Genomic DNA, 13,907 nt, shown 5'->3' with positions numbered 1-13,907 from the left:
ACTGTCTTTCCTCCCCCCCCCCCTACTCTCTCCAGACTCTCAGGAGAGCCAAGTTTCACACCCTTCTTCTTTTATTAATTCCTTTGGTCTTCTTTCTCTTACATTTCTTTAATTCTTTAGCTCACAATGTCGTCAGCCCTCAACGCGGTATGTACATCTTTTATTGGGAAGCTTCCTTCCTAAAAAGTTTCCCAAGCTAATTGCATGCCCGTACTCGTTCCGGGTAGATCAAGATTCGTCGCAAGAAGAATGTCAAGAAGGGAATCCAATTCTGTTTGATGGTGTGCGGCGCCAGTGGAACAGGTATGTCTGAGACGAATTACTCGACTTCCAGGGACTAACCGGTTCTCCTTTCCACAGGCCGCACAACATTCGTCAACACTCTCTGCGGCAAGCAGGTTCTGGAGGGCAAGGATGCCGATGATGCTGCCAATGCTCACCTTGAGGAGGGTGTCCGTATCAAGCCCGTGACTGTCGGTCAGTTGAAATCGGCCCCCCGCACACGGCGCTTATTTCAAAGCTATCAATACTGACACCGGGATGGCAGAGCTCGAGTTGGATGAGGAAGGAACCCGCATCTCCCTGACCATCGTCGATACCCCCGGATTTGGTGACCAGATTGACAACGAGGCCAGGCACGTACACACAGTTACCCGACAGATGATCATGGACTGACTTTTCGGATAGCTTCGGCGAGATTGTTGGTTACCTTGAGCGCCAATATGATGATATTCTTGCAGAGGAGTCGCGAATTAAGCGTAACCCTCGATTCAGGGATAACCGAGTGCATGTGCTGCTCTACTTCATCACACCCACCGGCCACGGTCTACGTGAACTCGATATCGAATTGATGAAGCGCCTCTCTCCCCGTGTTAACGTCATTCCTGTCATTGGAAAGGCCGACTCACTCACTCCCGCCGAATTGGCCGAGTCAAAGAAGCTGATCATGGAGGACATTGAACACTACCGCATTCCCGTCTACAACTTCCCCTACGACATCGAGGAGGATGATGAGGATACTGTGGAGGAGAATGCCGAGCTCCGTGGACTGATGCCCTTCGCTATCGTCGGTTCGGAAGACTTCGTTGAGATTGACAACCGGAAAGTGCGCGCGCGCCAGTACCCATGGGGTGTCGTCGAGGTTGAGAACCCTCGTCACTCCGACTTCTTGGCTATCCGTAGCGCTTTGCTTCACAGCCACCTGGCTGACCTGAAGGAGATCACTCACGACTTCCTCTATGAGAACTACCGTACTGAGAAGCTCAGCAAGAGCGTTGATGGTGGTTCTGGGTACGTTTCTCATGGTACTAGAAATTTCTGTGATCAATCCGCTAACGCATGGAGCAGCCCTAGCTATGATTCTGCTATGAACCCCGAGGATCTTGCCAACCAGTCTGTCCGTCTCAAGGAGGAGCAACTCCGCCGCGAGGAGGAGAAGCTCCGTGAGATTGAAATCAAGGTACAGCGTGAGATTGCTGAGAAGCGACAGGAGTTGTTGGCTCGCGAGAGCCAGCTCCGAGAGATCGAGGCTCGCATGCAGCGCGAGCAGCAGACCCAGGAAGGAGCCAACGGAGAGGCCTAGATATACCCTGTCGACGATACAGCTCATTCAGCGGGGCGCCAGTTCGCAATGTGATACCGTTTGTGCCAGCATGGACTTCTTATGGCACAAACAAAGTTGGCTTTTGTTTATGGGATAATATTGACTGTTTATTCACGTTAATAGCTTTTTTTTTTTCTTCTTCTCTTCTTACCTCCGCGGGGATGGGCCACCTCAACATAGATTACGGCACTCCGGTCACGAATTGTGGGTGCAATGCTTCTCATTACCAATGGGAGAATGAACTATGTTGAGTTGGGAATTGTTCTTACTGGTTTCCGGGATCCCCGGCCTCGATACATCTCGCTCGCGTTTCCCTTCTAGCACATGTTTTCCGCCGTGTCCAGGCCCTCCTGTCTTCTTTTTTCCTTTCCATCACATCCCAGCTGCCACCGTCATATGTTGCTGTGTCATTTCTATTTCCTCATCTCCTCTGCTTCCACTCCTGTTCTTGTCCAAAGTCCGCAGCGCAGCAATATTCCCTCTTCTCTTGTTTTCCTTTTTTGCGTTCGTGGCTCCTGTCTTGTTCATTGTCTATCCTTTCTCCTCGCCTGTCTTCCTAACCCGATAGTAATTGAGGACGAAAAAGTACCCGACTAGTTCGCTTGCTTTCATTTTTTCTAGTTCTGGTAACGTAGTTGGTTACCTTGTACTATCTGTAGCAACCTGCTTGATTTGTAGACATCAGAGTATTCATGAATATACATAGCTTGAACATGCTAGTTATGTTGGGCTTGCTCGACCTTGTGTTTAGGGAATGAAGAGGTCCAAGTTTAGGGCTTCGCCAGCAAGGACGATTACATGGTGTCCAATTCACACTTCCTCGTTTATTGGTTTAAAATTCGTCCGTATACTCCCCAGGTATTTATTTCTAGTTGCATATGGACCAATCATCCAGCTCTGAACGAACATGAAGAGATATAGTATTATGACATAATATATTGTTGCTCCATGCCGTGTTATATATTCTGGCTAGTATGAGGGAATGTAAAAAGACCACGAAAGAACATCGAATATGCACATTAACTAAGCTTAAGTCTACTACAATCCCCTCATCTGAAATGCAACGGTGCCATTCACATCAATGGAAATTGCTAAGTATAACAAAGATCCCTCGAACTCAAAACGATACAGGTAGAACGCAGACGTTTCGAGAATATGGCCATGCGGAAGGAAACAGCCGGAGATAGAAAGAGCTAAAGAAAGGTAAAAAATTTTAAAAAAAGAAGAGAAAAGGGAGCAAATGCAGTCCGCAAGAAGTTAAAAAAAAGAAGAGAAACGCAGCCAAAAGCAAGAAAGCAGACACGCAAGAAGTGGTATTTGCGCTCCATTGTACATTGCGTAGAAAATACGGGAAGAACCCCCATATGTTGTAATTGGTGTCGAGGAAAGGGAGGGATTGGTGTTTGCCAAGTAGACGTGGATGGTTGGCTGAACTGTTGTAGAGACAACATAATACATACGTACATCCACGACTTTGCGAGCGTGGTGGGATGACACACCCAGCGAAGGATTAATCTCATGGAGAACTTTAGGAAGAGAAGTCCCTAATGTTCCCCGGGAAGAGAGAAGCGGGTGACAGCGTCAAAGCGGCGATGTCAAGCAGGTTTCGTTGTGGCATGCACCCGTCGGACATTATACAGCGGCTGGCTGCGGCTTGTTGGTCCAGAAATCTAAACTGGCAACAGTGTCATAGCCCCGGTCATCTTCATAGGCATAGATAATCTACGAAAACCAGTTAGCGTCTGATCAGTGATAGAATCACCCCAGAGAAACCTCTGAGAAGAGAAAACCTGGAATAGCTTACCTCGCGCGTGGAACTGTGCAACATGCGAATGTTCTTGCCGGTCATAAGGTGCGTCAATTCGCTTGTTTCAACGTGTCGAATTTCAACAAAATTGGGTTCGAATGCCAGGATATAAGGATAGGACAGCGCGAATGAGTTGGGGTTGCCCTCCCAGGCGATCCTCCAGTCCGGACGGGCTCGCCACCCGTTGCGATTGACGAAGAATGAGAAATCACTATAGTTGAGTAGGAACTCGCCGTTCATACGCTCAATATGAATGGGTTTCACATTCTCCTTCCGTGCCACAAAATCAAGAGACGTGTCGGCCTGGTCAAGGAGAGACTGCGTCTCCGTTGTTTCTAGACTGACCACCTCAAAGCCACGTGCACAACCAACGCACAGAGTAGAACGCAGGAAATGGATGGAAGAAGACTCGGCAGGGATATAGTATTCCTGGGTGAAAGTGTTAGCATGAAACGAACCACAAAATATGCAACAGAAAATATGCAACAGAAAATACGAACCTTGAATGGCTTGAGGGTATCCTGACCGCCCTGGAACATTTTGCTGACAGCAGACTTCTTCTTTCCCTTTGCCAGATTGTCCATCGGCTCGTAGACCTTAATTGTACTTGATAGTGCGGATGTTTTGACTGAACAAACAAGATGACGACCGAGACCAATGCCTGCTTTGAAAAAGTTGGCATGTCCTTGAATTTTCTTGGGCCGCTTTGCCATGCTGTTTTGGCCCTCAACGTAATCAAGAGCGTCCATAGGATAAGAAGAAAGTGTTTTGTTTGCTAGAACCAACAGCAGCTGGTACTCTTCTAGAGTGTCGATTTGCGTGACCTGGGTAGCCTCTAGAACCTTTCTCGGTTTCGCTGTTTTGTCTTTGGGCCAGCGTTCAGAGACAAATATACCATTATCAGTCCCGTAAACTAATTTGCGACCTCCATCTGGTAGCAGTTAGCGAGTGAGACTTGAGGTGAACAAGAAATCTTGCACTTACCGATCGGAACAAGGCAATTGATTCGGTTGACCGCTGCGAAGAAGCCCTCGCTCAGGATCGTCTTGTTGTAGAAATTGCTGTTTCGCTCCCACAGTTTCTGTTGTTGCTGCTCTACCGCTTCGATAAACTTCCGGCGTGTGGCGGCGCTTGTGGCATAAAGAGTCTGCTCATAACCACCTTTGCCAAGATGCCTGAACGTGATCGGCAGTCCGCCATCTTTGGCAGGAGGGGGATTATTGATGACAGCCTTATTCGACAGGAGACTGGATGAAGGTCTTTTGGCAATACCCAGCCGTGGGATAACCTCTTCCATCTGCGCAATAACTAACAGCTCCAAAGGAATGGGTTTCCTATAAACTCGAGATTCCTCCCGTTTATTCACCGTTTTGACGCGAACAAGCAGGACGGCATGATCGAAGAGATACGCAGTAACATCCGAGCTGTCGGCTGTGGTCTTCTTGAATGACATCTTCATGAGCATTTGTCGATTTTCTTCTGTAAGCTTCAAATCGACATAGTCCGCAGAGTTGAACTTCAGCGCAGCGTTCAGCTGGACCAAGTTGAAATGGTTCTCCGCTTTTCCACTTTCGGCATTGACGCGCGAAAGGAAGTCCTTAATCAGCTTGATGGCCTTCGGAATATCTTCTTTGTCAGGATTGCCATCCGCACTGTTCTTGTAAACACCTTCAAGCAAAAGCGGGTATCTTGCAAGACGAGTTGTAGGCTTCGTCAAGTAACCGTTTAGTTCCAACTTCCGAGATTCCTTGAGACGTTCCGTGTCTTCGACGAATTTGGCGAAGGCTGGGTTTGATGCTTTTTCCTTTTCAAACTCGTACTTTCCATAAAGTTGGTTGGCACCATATTTGATGAAAGGGTCGAAATTAGGGACATGTTGACAGAAGATGTCGCCAATGGTGTGAACAACTTGACTCTCCTTTTGTCGAGCATTCAGGGCTTCACACAGAGCGCTGTTGACCTTGAGGACCTCTAAACAGTTGCCAAACACAGTTCGGATGAACTTCTCACGCCGGTGTTCCGGAATTGGGGAGTGGGTGGTGGTTCCAGCAGCGCGCAATGGTCGCATCCAGAAATCCCGCAAATATTCTAAGTCCTTGACGAAATCACGCTCCGTGTACATGACCTCGAAGATAATCTCCTGCCGTTTCTTCTCGTGATCATCAACCGAGTCCGAGATCTCCTTGGGCACTGTGCTAATCCACAGCTTTTGGTTATCATTGTCGTCATCATCATCGGGGGGCAGGGCAGTCTTGGATTCCGATGTTCCCAGTACCGGCTCAGGTTTCAGATTCAACCTGGCTTGCTGCTCGAGTCGTCGCGGACAAGCGATAGAATAGCAGAGAGTGTCCCGGTTGCAAGTGGGAGAATAACATTCAGTCAGGAGAGTGAACACTCCATTAACCTCGATTGTCGACTTGTCTTCTCCCATTGTTTCCTTGAACTGATAGACCTCTCCGGGTGCATCTCGAAGACGGTGGTCATATGTGACATCGTGGAAGAACTTCTGAGCATCCAGCGCACGGCCGAGCAAAAGAGCGAGGTTGCGGTCGTTGGTTCTGATGATGGAGGCGATCAAGTCCACCGAGTCAGTGCCCGAGAATGCGTTCTGATACGAAAGACCGTTCTTCTGTCGTTCGCCGAGTGAAATCTTTTCCCTGAAGACCTCAGCGACAAGAGAGAGCATAGCAGGATAGACCACCGGAACTTTCCGTTGCGAATCCCTAGAAACAAGGGTAGCTTTGCCGGAGGAGCCCTGTGTGCCCTGTGTGGCTTGGCTTTGAACGCTCATCGTCCGATCGGGCGCAACAGTGGATGCCATAGACATAGTCCGAGATCTTTGCGACGCATCGCTTGGCTGACGAGATGCGACGAACTCGTCGGGACTGGGCTGCATCATTGAGTCGTACCTTACTGGAATCTGCTGGTCGTGACTTGACGGAGGTCTGCGGTATGGGATTGACCTTCCGCTGTTCATGATATGCGGATCCCGATCCGATGACCAAGAAGTCATAGACATAGCTCGCTCGTTCGCATGCTTTTCTGGGACAGGACGTCCGAGCTGCGTGACCTGAGCCCCAGAATGATACTGTTCACGGCGAGAGGCAGTGGCAGAGGTGTGGTTGAAGTTGCTTGGCGGGGTCTGGTAAGGCGGCCCGCTTAGTTTTGCCATTGATCTTGACCGGGTCGAATCGGAATTCAGCGCAGGAGGAGGCATAGGACGACTGAAATCCCTAGGATCTGGGTATTGCGGAGCAGGGCCTGGTCTTGACTCGAGGCGTTGAGGTCGAGGGTAGGCAGCAAAGCGTTGTTGGGTGTTTGGATTGTGTCGAGGAAGCTGATGTGAAGCCATTGTCGCCGATGCTCCTGGATTGTAGGCCTGATACTGTCCAGACGGTGGGGGTGGAGGATATCCATTTGGTGGTGCCGATGGCGGCCCATGTCCATTTGGCATTTGCCGTGTTGGCGGCGGCGGCGGTCTCTGAAATTGGGGGTGTACGACATGCGATGACATGGTATGAGCGCGACCCTGTGAGAACTGCGGAGTCTGCGAATTCATTGTATGAGAGCGTCCTGCGGGTGGTGCGCCTCCGAAGATATCAGAATACGCTGCATCCCGTTGCGTGGACGAGGCGGGTCCGTGAGGCCGGTAATTCCGGCTACGTTGACCCCCCAAATCCGCCATTTTTCACAAATTGTCAGCGATCCAAGACGAGTATCGGTTGGTTTAATCGGATATGCGAGGTATATCTATGCCGGGGTGCGAACAAGGCGAAAGGGGTATCCGGGTTGATCGTGGAGAGCGTTCAGGGCGTCGCGATAGTCTGTTCAAGATCGTAGACAACGGGAGAAACAATAGAGGTGGAGTGAGATAAAAAAAAAGAAAATGCCCCGTAGGCAATGGCCTCGAAAGAAATAATAGATTGTCTCAAAGCACTGATGGGACTCAATATTCCATAACTCCCCTCAGTTATGGGGAATTTAAAGGCAATATCAAAGCGGTATTAATGGAAAAGCGCCAGGAGCCGTGAGCGCAACTAAGTCAAGGCTCCTTTCGATTTCATGCCCTCAGCATCATCCAAGATTTGAGGTGAGTAGTAAAAAGGTATAGTTGTTGAAGGTGGGGGTGGTAGTTGTTGAAAATGCAGTAAACTGGGGGGAGGGACCCAGGAGAACGAGGATGGCGAAGGTGACGGCGAGGCCGGTATAGTAATTTCAATACAAAGCCTCCTAATCTGCCGGTGATATAGCTTTGAGGGTCGAGATCGGGAATACAAGAGGTACGGTATCGTCACCGCCCAGACAATGGCAAGGACTACGGCGGCCGAAGTGGCCATGTGGAACACCCCAAAGCCCCGAATCCCAATCAACAGGAACTTATCCCTGCTCTTGATCTTGTATCAAACAGCTCTCATTTCTATTCTTGTAATTCTTTGCAAGATTAGTCTTGCTTTAACATCACCATGGCAGACAGTGACCTTGCGCCCAAGTTCGCTCCGTTCTTCTCCTTCGTGAGTTCAAGGTCCCGAGAACATTGGGGTTGATAAACTAACAGGCTTCCTATAACTAGGCTGGCATTGCCGCTGCGGTGAGTTGATTATATCTTCATTCCGATTCAACTGTATACTAACAGTTCCCTATAGATGATCTTCGGGTGTACGTGAAATACCTCGCGTGGATGGAGCTAGCTCTCTAGGTTCTAGGTATTCGGACAACAGCTTACAATCTCACAGCGGCAGGAGCAGCTTATGGCACAGCAAAATCTGGCATTGGAATTGCAGGTGTGGGAACTTATAGGGCCGACCTCATCATGAAGGTAAGAAATATTTACACAGGTTCACTCGTTTCGTGGTGGACAGGACGGTAGCTAACTGAGTTCATGACTGCAGTCCCTCATCCCCGTTGTTATGTCCGGTATCATTGCAGTTTACGGTCTCGTTATCGCCGTGCTCATTGCGCAAGCAGTGGGCCCATCAACCAACATGAGTTTGTACACGTACGTTTTAAGAATTCGGTGGATGTGGAGCTTGAAACAAGCTGACACTGCACAGAGGTTTCATGCATCTTGCCGCTGGAATGTCAGTTGGTCTTACGGGTGTGGCTGCTGGTTATACAATCGGAGTTGTGGGTGATGCAGTAAGGACCCTATATGCGCAACGTGAAAGGACTATTGAAGCCCTAACAGCTACTCTAGGGTGTTCGAGCATACATGCAGCAGTCTCGGGTCTATGTGGGAATGATTCTCATCCTGATTTTCGGCGAAGTTCTTGGACTTTATGGGTATGTTTCTGAGTCCAGGTTCTTTAGATTACTCTTACTAACGGTGGTTAGCTTGATTGTCGGTTTGATCCTAAACTCAAAGTCTTGAGCACCGAGCGAATTTCATGCAACAACTCATTGAGCAACACTTTCTCGTCCGCTACCGGCCATCCTAAGCTCGAACTACACCATCTAACGTGTACCAAAAACGTAACTAGGACAGATAATGGCCATGGGACTGGATCGAGATATGGACCTGATTTCTGAATCGAATGCATTCTTAAGTTCCAGTGTATAATTACAAGATCTTATATAGAATCCGGTCGAATCAAAGCTACGAGCTCAAGTCCGGTTTATCATCGTAGTTTCTTCCCGTTCAGCCCCGCCCCCAATAGCAAATACGTCAGAGGCAGAACTTACATTCTTACAACTCTTTGCCCCGCGATTTTTTCTCAAACCCCAGATTCTTTCAAACCCTCGAACCTCAATGTTCTTTATCATCTGAAACGCGGAATCCACCTGTGTTGCCGATTGGTGGCGCGCTAACGGGGTCTCCATACACCTTTTTTTAACCCTTTTACCGCGAGTCGCGCATGATCGTTGACCATTCTAATGGCAACCGGAGCAGTGCAACATTCGCCAAATGAGGCGCCAGGAACCATGGTCTTCCCCAAGGTAAACGGCAACCTGCATCACAGGGAAAAGCAGCTCGTCGAGTCCCTCCGCCATTCTCCGCGATCCTCGAACCCTTTCCTCATCACCGAGCGCCAGGACGAGAAGCAACTGTGCATTTCCTCGAGGAGTTTGCATGTGAACGATTTTGTGCTCGTCAAGACTCTTGGAACCGGTCAGCGCGTGGCCTAAACCATAATTTCTCAAGTGTCGCATCTGACAGTTCATCCTTTTCATCGTATAGGCACTTTCGCTCGGGTGTGGCTCGCAAGGTTAAAAGACCAAAAGGACAAGGACAAAGTCTATGCGTTGAAAATACTTCGAAAGGCGGACGGTAAGCGCCACTTTGTTTAACGTTGCGCGTGGCGAGGGATAACTCGTGCTGATTGCAACTGGAAGTGATCAAACTCAAGCAAGTGGAACATGTGCGCAACGAGCGGAAGGCCCTCGCAGCGGTGGTTGACCACCCTTTCATCACCACATTGATCGCATCATTCTCGGATGAGAAGTGCCTCTACATGCTGGTATGGCAACCTTTCTTTTTGCAACTCGGAATACGGATGATCATAGGGTGCTGACCAATTGTTAGCTGGACTATTGTCCTGGAGGTGAAATATTCACGTATCTACGACGACAACGACGCTTTAGCGAAGAAGTCTCGACATTCTATGCGGCCGAAATAACAATGACAATCGAGTTCCTACATGACGTCCACGGAGTCGCCTACCGAGATCTCAAACCGGAGAATATCCTGTTGGACGCCGACGGTCACCTTAAGCTTGTTGACTTCGGGTTTGCGAAGCAAGTCGATAACCGCGAGACGTACACACTATGCGGCACACCGGAATACCTAGCTCCAGAGGTCATTCAAAACAGCGGCCATGGACTTGCAGTGGACTGGTGGGCTCTTGGAATCTTGATTTACGAGTTCTTGATCGGACAGCCTCCTTTCTGGGATCAGAACCCTATGCGCATCTACGAGCAGATCATCGAAGGCCGTCTACGCTTCCCACCCAATATGCCGGCTGCAGCACAGAACATTGTCTCCTTACTCTGCAAAACAAATCCGACGGAGCGACTGGGCCACATCTCTGGTGGCTCGACTCGAGTCAAGTCCCACCCATTCTTTCAAGATGTCATTTGGGATGATTTGTTTTATCGCCGGGTGAAAGGGCCTATAATTCCCCGCCTATCACACCCGCGGACACGGGTAATTTTGAAGAATACCCGGATCCCCCCCGACGTCAGACACACGAACATTTACACGGAGGATCTGAAGAAGAAGTACGAGCCGTTATTCAGTGACTTCTGAAAGATTTGTTCGCCATTACAGCCCATCAAGCTCTCACCGAACCTTCATTCTTCCGGCATTCTCAGATGACGGCCATCACTCTCTAACCCCACGGGAACCCCCACGGACGCCTCCCCGGTGAGCGAATGCTCCTCCACGCAGGGGCCGCACGCCTGATCATTCGCGATCATTCGCGATTATTCGCGCCGATCTTAACTTTCTGTTTTCAGATGAGATCCCATGACAGCCCTTGGCAGGTATGTCTGTGGTGAATCTGAGGATATCACACACCTCGCCATGCTGTTCAGCCGGTGTTGCCGCCATAATTTGACCTTCCCACACATCCACACACGTGGACAACAGTATGGAGACCATCCCGGGCAGTATTGTTTTTTTTTTACCCCCTTTTTTTTACATACACTCCCCTTTGTACACACACCTTGTGTTGATCATGGTCATGGACATTGACCACCTGGAATCCATACTCTTCCCCGGCCTCAACAACCTCCCAAGGTTTCTAGGCGCAATCTTGTGGACGGGACCGTTTTAATGCCATCTTCTTTTGACTCTCCTTTCGTCGTAAAGTGATAACATTACTTACATAGTCATGTGTAGTGGATCGCGATGTTACATAGGTGGCTGCTTTCTATATTCGGGATTTTCAATATCGTCTACATATAGTATGTAGGTATTTTCATCTTGGACATATGGTCTTATAGTTAGCACAGATTTCGTGTCATATCACAGCCTTATTCAATAGATTGTTCGCAATCATCTCATCCCTTTCACAGGCTGGATGTAAGCCGGCAACAGAAAGCTAGGACTCGATTAGAAGATGCATCCGGGAAGAGAACAGTTCTAGTTAGGGATGTCTAGATAGGATGGTCACACCCACATAATCATCTGATAATCGCAGCGTTTATTGATAGAAGCTAAGAATCACTTTTTTTTTTATTGTCATGGAGAACATCTATTTCCTTGTTCAGGGAAATTTGAGGATAGTAGAAATATATACATAGATTCTTCCGGCGGCAACCTGATGTGGTGAGCCTCGAAGTTTGCTTCAACCTCATCACACCTCACCAGTCTATCTAGCCCAAAAATGATGGGACCTGAAACTTGATACATTATGTACACATTCAACCCAATTGGATTCTTCTTAGATCGCCTTGCACAAGCGGCCATCCTCGCTCTCGGTCCACTCGTCAGACCCGACAGCGGTTCTGGCGTAGAAGATATCGTTAGGATCATACTTGGCCTTGATCTGGCGCAAGGTATCATAGTTGGTACCATAGAAGACCTCCTTGAAGTTGGGCTGTTGGAAGTCACCCTGTCGAAACAGTAAGCATGTGTGCACAACAACGAAAGGGATTAGAGCTCGCAGAGCTAGATATCAGTTTACGTACCTCGTTCATATAAGCACCGGACTGGGGAGAAAGCGCAGTCAGCTTAGGAATGAAATCCTCAGTCATTTGGCGCTGGCGCTCCAACATGAGAGCGTCATTATCCCACTCCCATGGGGTCGTCAGAGTAGTATCAATAAGGGTGTCCCGCCAAGCAGGGAGGACAGCGTTGTGGACGTCTCCGGACACCTTGTGGGAGACGTTCAAGCCAACACCGATGAAGGTGCCGCCAGCCTCGGTGATCTCACGGTAGGCAGTCAGCAGGGCGTGGTTGTTGTTCTCAACGACCGATCTCGGGACTAGCCAGCCTCCATACTGGGCAGTGCCGACCTGGATGACGCCCTGCATATCCTTGAACTGGCTGTAGTAGCTGTTATACTGGTTGGAAACCATGTTGTAGTTGATGCCGAGCGTGTCGAGCTTATCAGTGAAGGGCTTGAGAAGCGCCACCAAGTCTGCGACAGGGATGTTGGGACCGGTGATGGGAGCAATAGAGAAGCTGGTGTTAGTGAAGTACCAGACGCTCATGGCACCTGCGTCGACGATAGCGGGCAGGGTGGCGTGGAAGGTCTCGATGGAATCGTAGAAGGTATCTTGAGAGAGACCCTCATTTGTGTAGGTCAGGTTCAGACCAGAGACAGGAGTTCCGGGGTGTGCCTTCGCGGTCAAGGACCAGACGATACCGTAAGTGCCAGCACCACCTCCGCTAAGAGCCCAGAAAATATCTGAGTACTCATTGTCGCGGGTAGCAGTGATGAAGTTGCCTTGGCCGTCAATGACCTCCCATTTCAGGACTTGGTCGGCGGCCAGACCGTAGCGGGAGGCAAGTGCGGAGTGACCACCTCCTTGGGTGTAGCCACCGGCAAGACCGACGCTGGGACATTCACCGCCAACGACCTGGTAGCCGGTCTGCTCGGCGATCTCGTAGGCGTCGAAGCCCTGGATTCCAGCTCCCATGGTAATGGCCTTTCCGGAGTAGTGCTCATCACTGTAAGAGTCGATAGAGAGATCCTTCAGGTGGTGAGTCCAGATTGCAAGGGCTCCGGCGCCAGTGGATCGGCCATTGTAGTCGTGGCCGGTGTTACGGATGACAAGACGGATGTTGTGCTTCGTTGCGAATTTCACCGTGTTGGAAATCTGAGCCGGGCTGGTGACATCCACGCTGTAGCGCACATAGTTGCCTAGTGTGCAGGGCTTTGAGACAGGGTGGAATGGATCGCAAACACCCTCAGCAAAGAATGGCGCCATAATCGAGGAAGACGATTCATAGCTGTCAAAATATAGAAAGTCAGTATTGACCCTTTCGTGTTATTCTACATGCAAAGCCACATACTGCTCCTCGGGAAGTAGCCACCCGTCCTTCAAGACTGCACAAGCCTCAGCATTGTAGGTTGGATCATGGCAAGGGGTTCCGAGAGGGACGGTTTTCACTAGTCGGCCATCGATCGTCTCGTTAAATTGAGACCATTCAGCATTTGTGGGCCAGCATGTAGCATCATCGGGCAAACATCGGCAAGCCGATGAGGCTGAAGCCTCAGGTAGAACTGCCAACAGCGAAGCAATGAAGGATGCGCGGAAAAACATATCGGATTGGCTTCATGCAAGTGTATCAGGTTTCAGGTTCTCTTAAATGTGTATTCCGAATGAAAAGCTCAGGGGCTATTCGCTTACAACATAGAAGAATCCACAATATGCCCGCAATATAAGTTGCAGCTAACCCACCTTGCTAGCCCTGGAAACCAAGTGAAACCAACCTCGGAATGGAGATAGTTCCGGGAATTATTGGAAGAATCGACCACTCATGGAGTCTTTCCCCACCATTCAGCCTTTCGATGCTGGAATCTCCGAACTTTGTGCAATTTTCAGTAAACT

General features: G+C 49.4%; 7 protein-coding genes across 7 annotated transcripts; 5 read left to right on the top strand and 2 right to left on the bottom strand.

The window, feature by feature from the left end:
* Positions 1–126: 126 nt before the first annotated feature.
* On the top strand, positions 127–1,582 carry aspA (uncharacterized protein; the record flags this gene model as incomplete). The annotated part of the gene is made up of 6 exons (XM_057293899.1): positions 127–147; positions 234–303; positions 361–477; positions 548–635; positions 688–1,290; positions 1,348–1,582. 6 exons carry the CDS (start codon positions 127–129, stop codon positions 1,580–1,582), a joined length of 1,134 nt encoding a protein of 377 aa, XP_057148710.1.
* A 1,653-nt stretch (positions 1,583–3,235) lies between these two features.
* On the bottom strand, positions 3,236–7,095 carry rom2 (putative Rho guanyl nucleotide exchange factor (Rom2); the record flags this gene model as incomplete). Its single annotated transcript, XM_057293898.1, has 4 exons — positions 3,236–3,325; positions 3,408–3,839; positions 3,911–4,341; positions 4,395–7,095. The coding sequence occupies 4 exons, from the start codon at positions 7,093–7,095 to the stop codon at positions 3,236–3,238; spliced, it is 3,654 nt and encodes a 1,217-aa protein (XP_057148709.1).
* Positions 7,096–7,873: 778 nt separating this feature from the next.
* Positions 7,874–8,778, top strand: N7519_007121 (V-type proton ATPase proteolipid subunit; the record flags this gene model as incomplete). Its single annotated transcript, XM_057293897.1, has 8 exons — positions 7,874–7,921; positions 7,981–7,998; positions 8,054–8,066; positions 8,144–8,226; positions 8,300–8,406; positions 8,462–8,546; positions 8,605–8,690; positions 8,742–8,778. The coding sequence occupies 8 exons, from the start codon at positions 7,874–7,876 to the stop codon at positions 8,776–8,778; spliced, it is 477 nt and encodes a 158-aa protein (XP_057148708.1).
* A 117-nt stretch (positions 8,779–8,895) lies between these two features.
* On the top strand, positions 8,896–9,174 carry N7519_007120 (uncharacterized protein; the record flags this gene model as incomplete). Its single annotated transcript, XM_057293896.1, has 2 exons — positions 8,896–8,961; positions 8,986–9,174. 2 exons carry the CDS (start codon positions 8,896–8,898, stop codon positions 9,172–9,174), a joined length of 255 nt encoding a protein of 84 aa, XP_057148707.1.
* Positions 9,175–9,281: 107 nt separating this feature from the next.
* Positions 9,282–10,653, top strand: N7519_007119 (cAMP-dependent protein kinase; the record flags this gene model as incomplete). Its single annotated transcript, XM_057293895.1, has 4 exons — positions 9,282–9,516; positions 9,586–9,675; positions 9,741–9,865; positions 9,931–10,653. 4 exons carry the CDS (start codon positions 9,282–9,284, stop codon positions 10,651–10,653), a joined length of 1,173 nt encoding a protein of 390 aa, XP_057148706.1.
* Positions 10,654–10,872: 219 nt separating this feature from the next.
* N7519_007118 (uncharacterized protein) lies at positions 10,873–11,182 on the top strand (the record flags this gene model as incomplete). Its single annotated transcript, XM_057293894.1, has 2 exons — positions 10,873–10,889; positions 10,996–11,182. 2 exons carry the CDS (start codon positions 10,873–10,875, stop codon positions 11,180–11,182), a joined length of 204 nt encoding a protein of 67 aa, XP_057148705.1.
* A 609-nt stretch (positions 11,183–11,791) lies between these two features.
* N7519_007117 (FAD-binding oxidoreductase) lies at positions 11,792–13,628 on the bottom strand (the record flags this gene model as incomplete). The annotated part of the gene is made up of 3 exons (XM_057293893.1): positions 11,792–11,962; positions 12,039–13,305; positions 13,369–13,628. Coding segments are annotated over 3 exons (1,698 nt in total), but the record flags the coding sequence as incomplete, so codon positions are not given.
* Positions 13,629–13,907: the final 279 nt, after the last annotated feature.

The sequence above is a fragment of the Penicillium mononematosum genome (genome assembly GCF_028829835.1).
Source record: "Penicillium mononematosum strain IBT 11891 chromosome Unknown utg000003l:1.0-8172316.0:1.0-8177699.0, whole genome shotgun sequence".
NCBI lineage: Eukaryota > Fungi > Ascomycota > Eurotiomycetes > Eurotiales > Aspergillaceae > Penicillium > Penicillium mononematosum.
The sequence above is the reverse complement of the archived record's forward strand: the minus strand, read 5'-3'. Positions and strand labels throughout refer to the sequence as shown.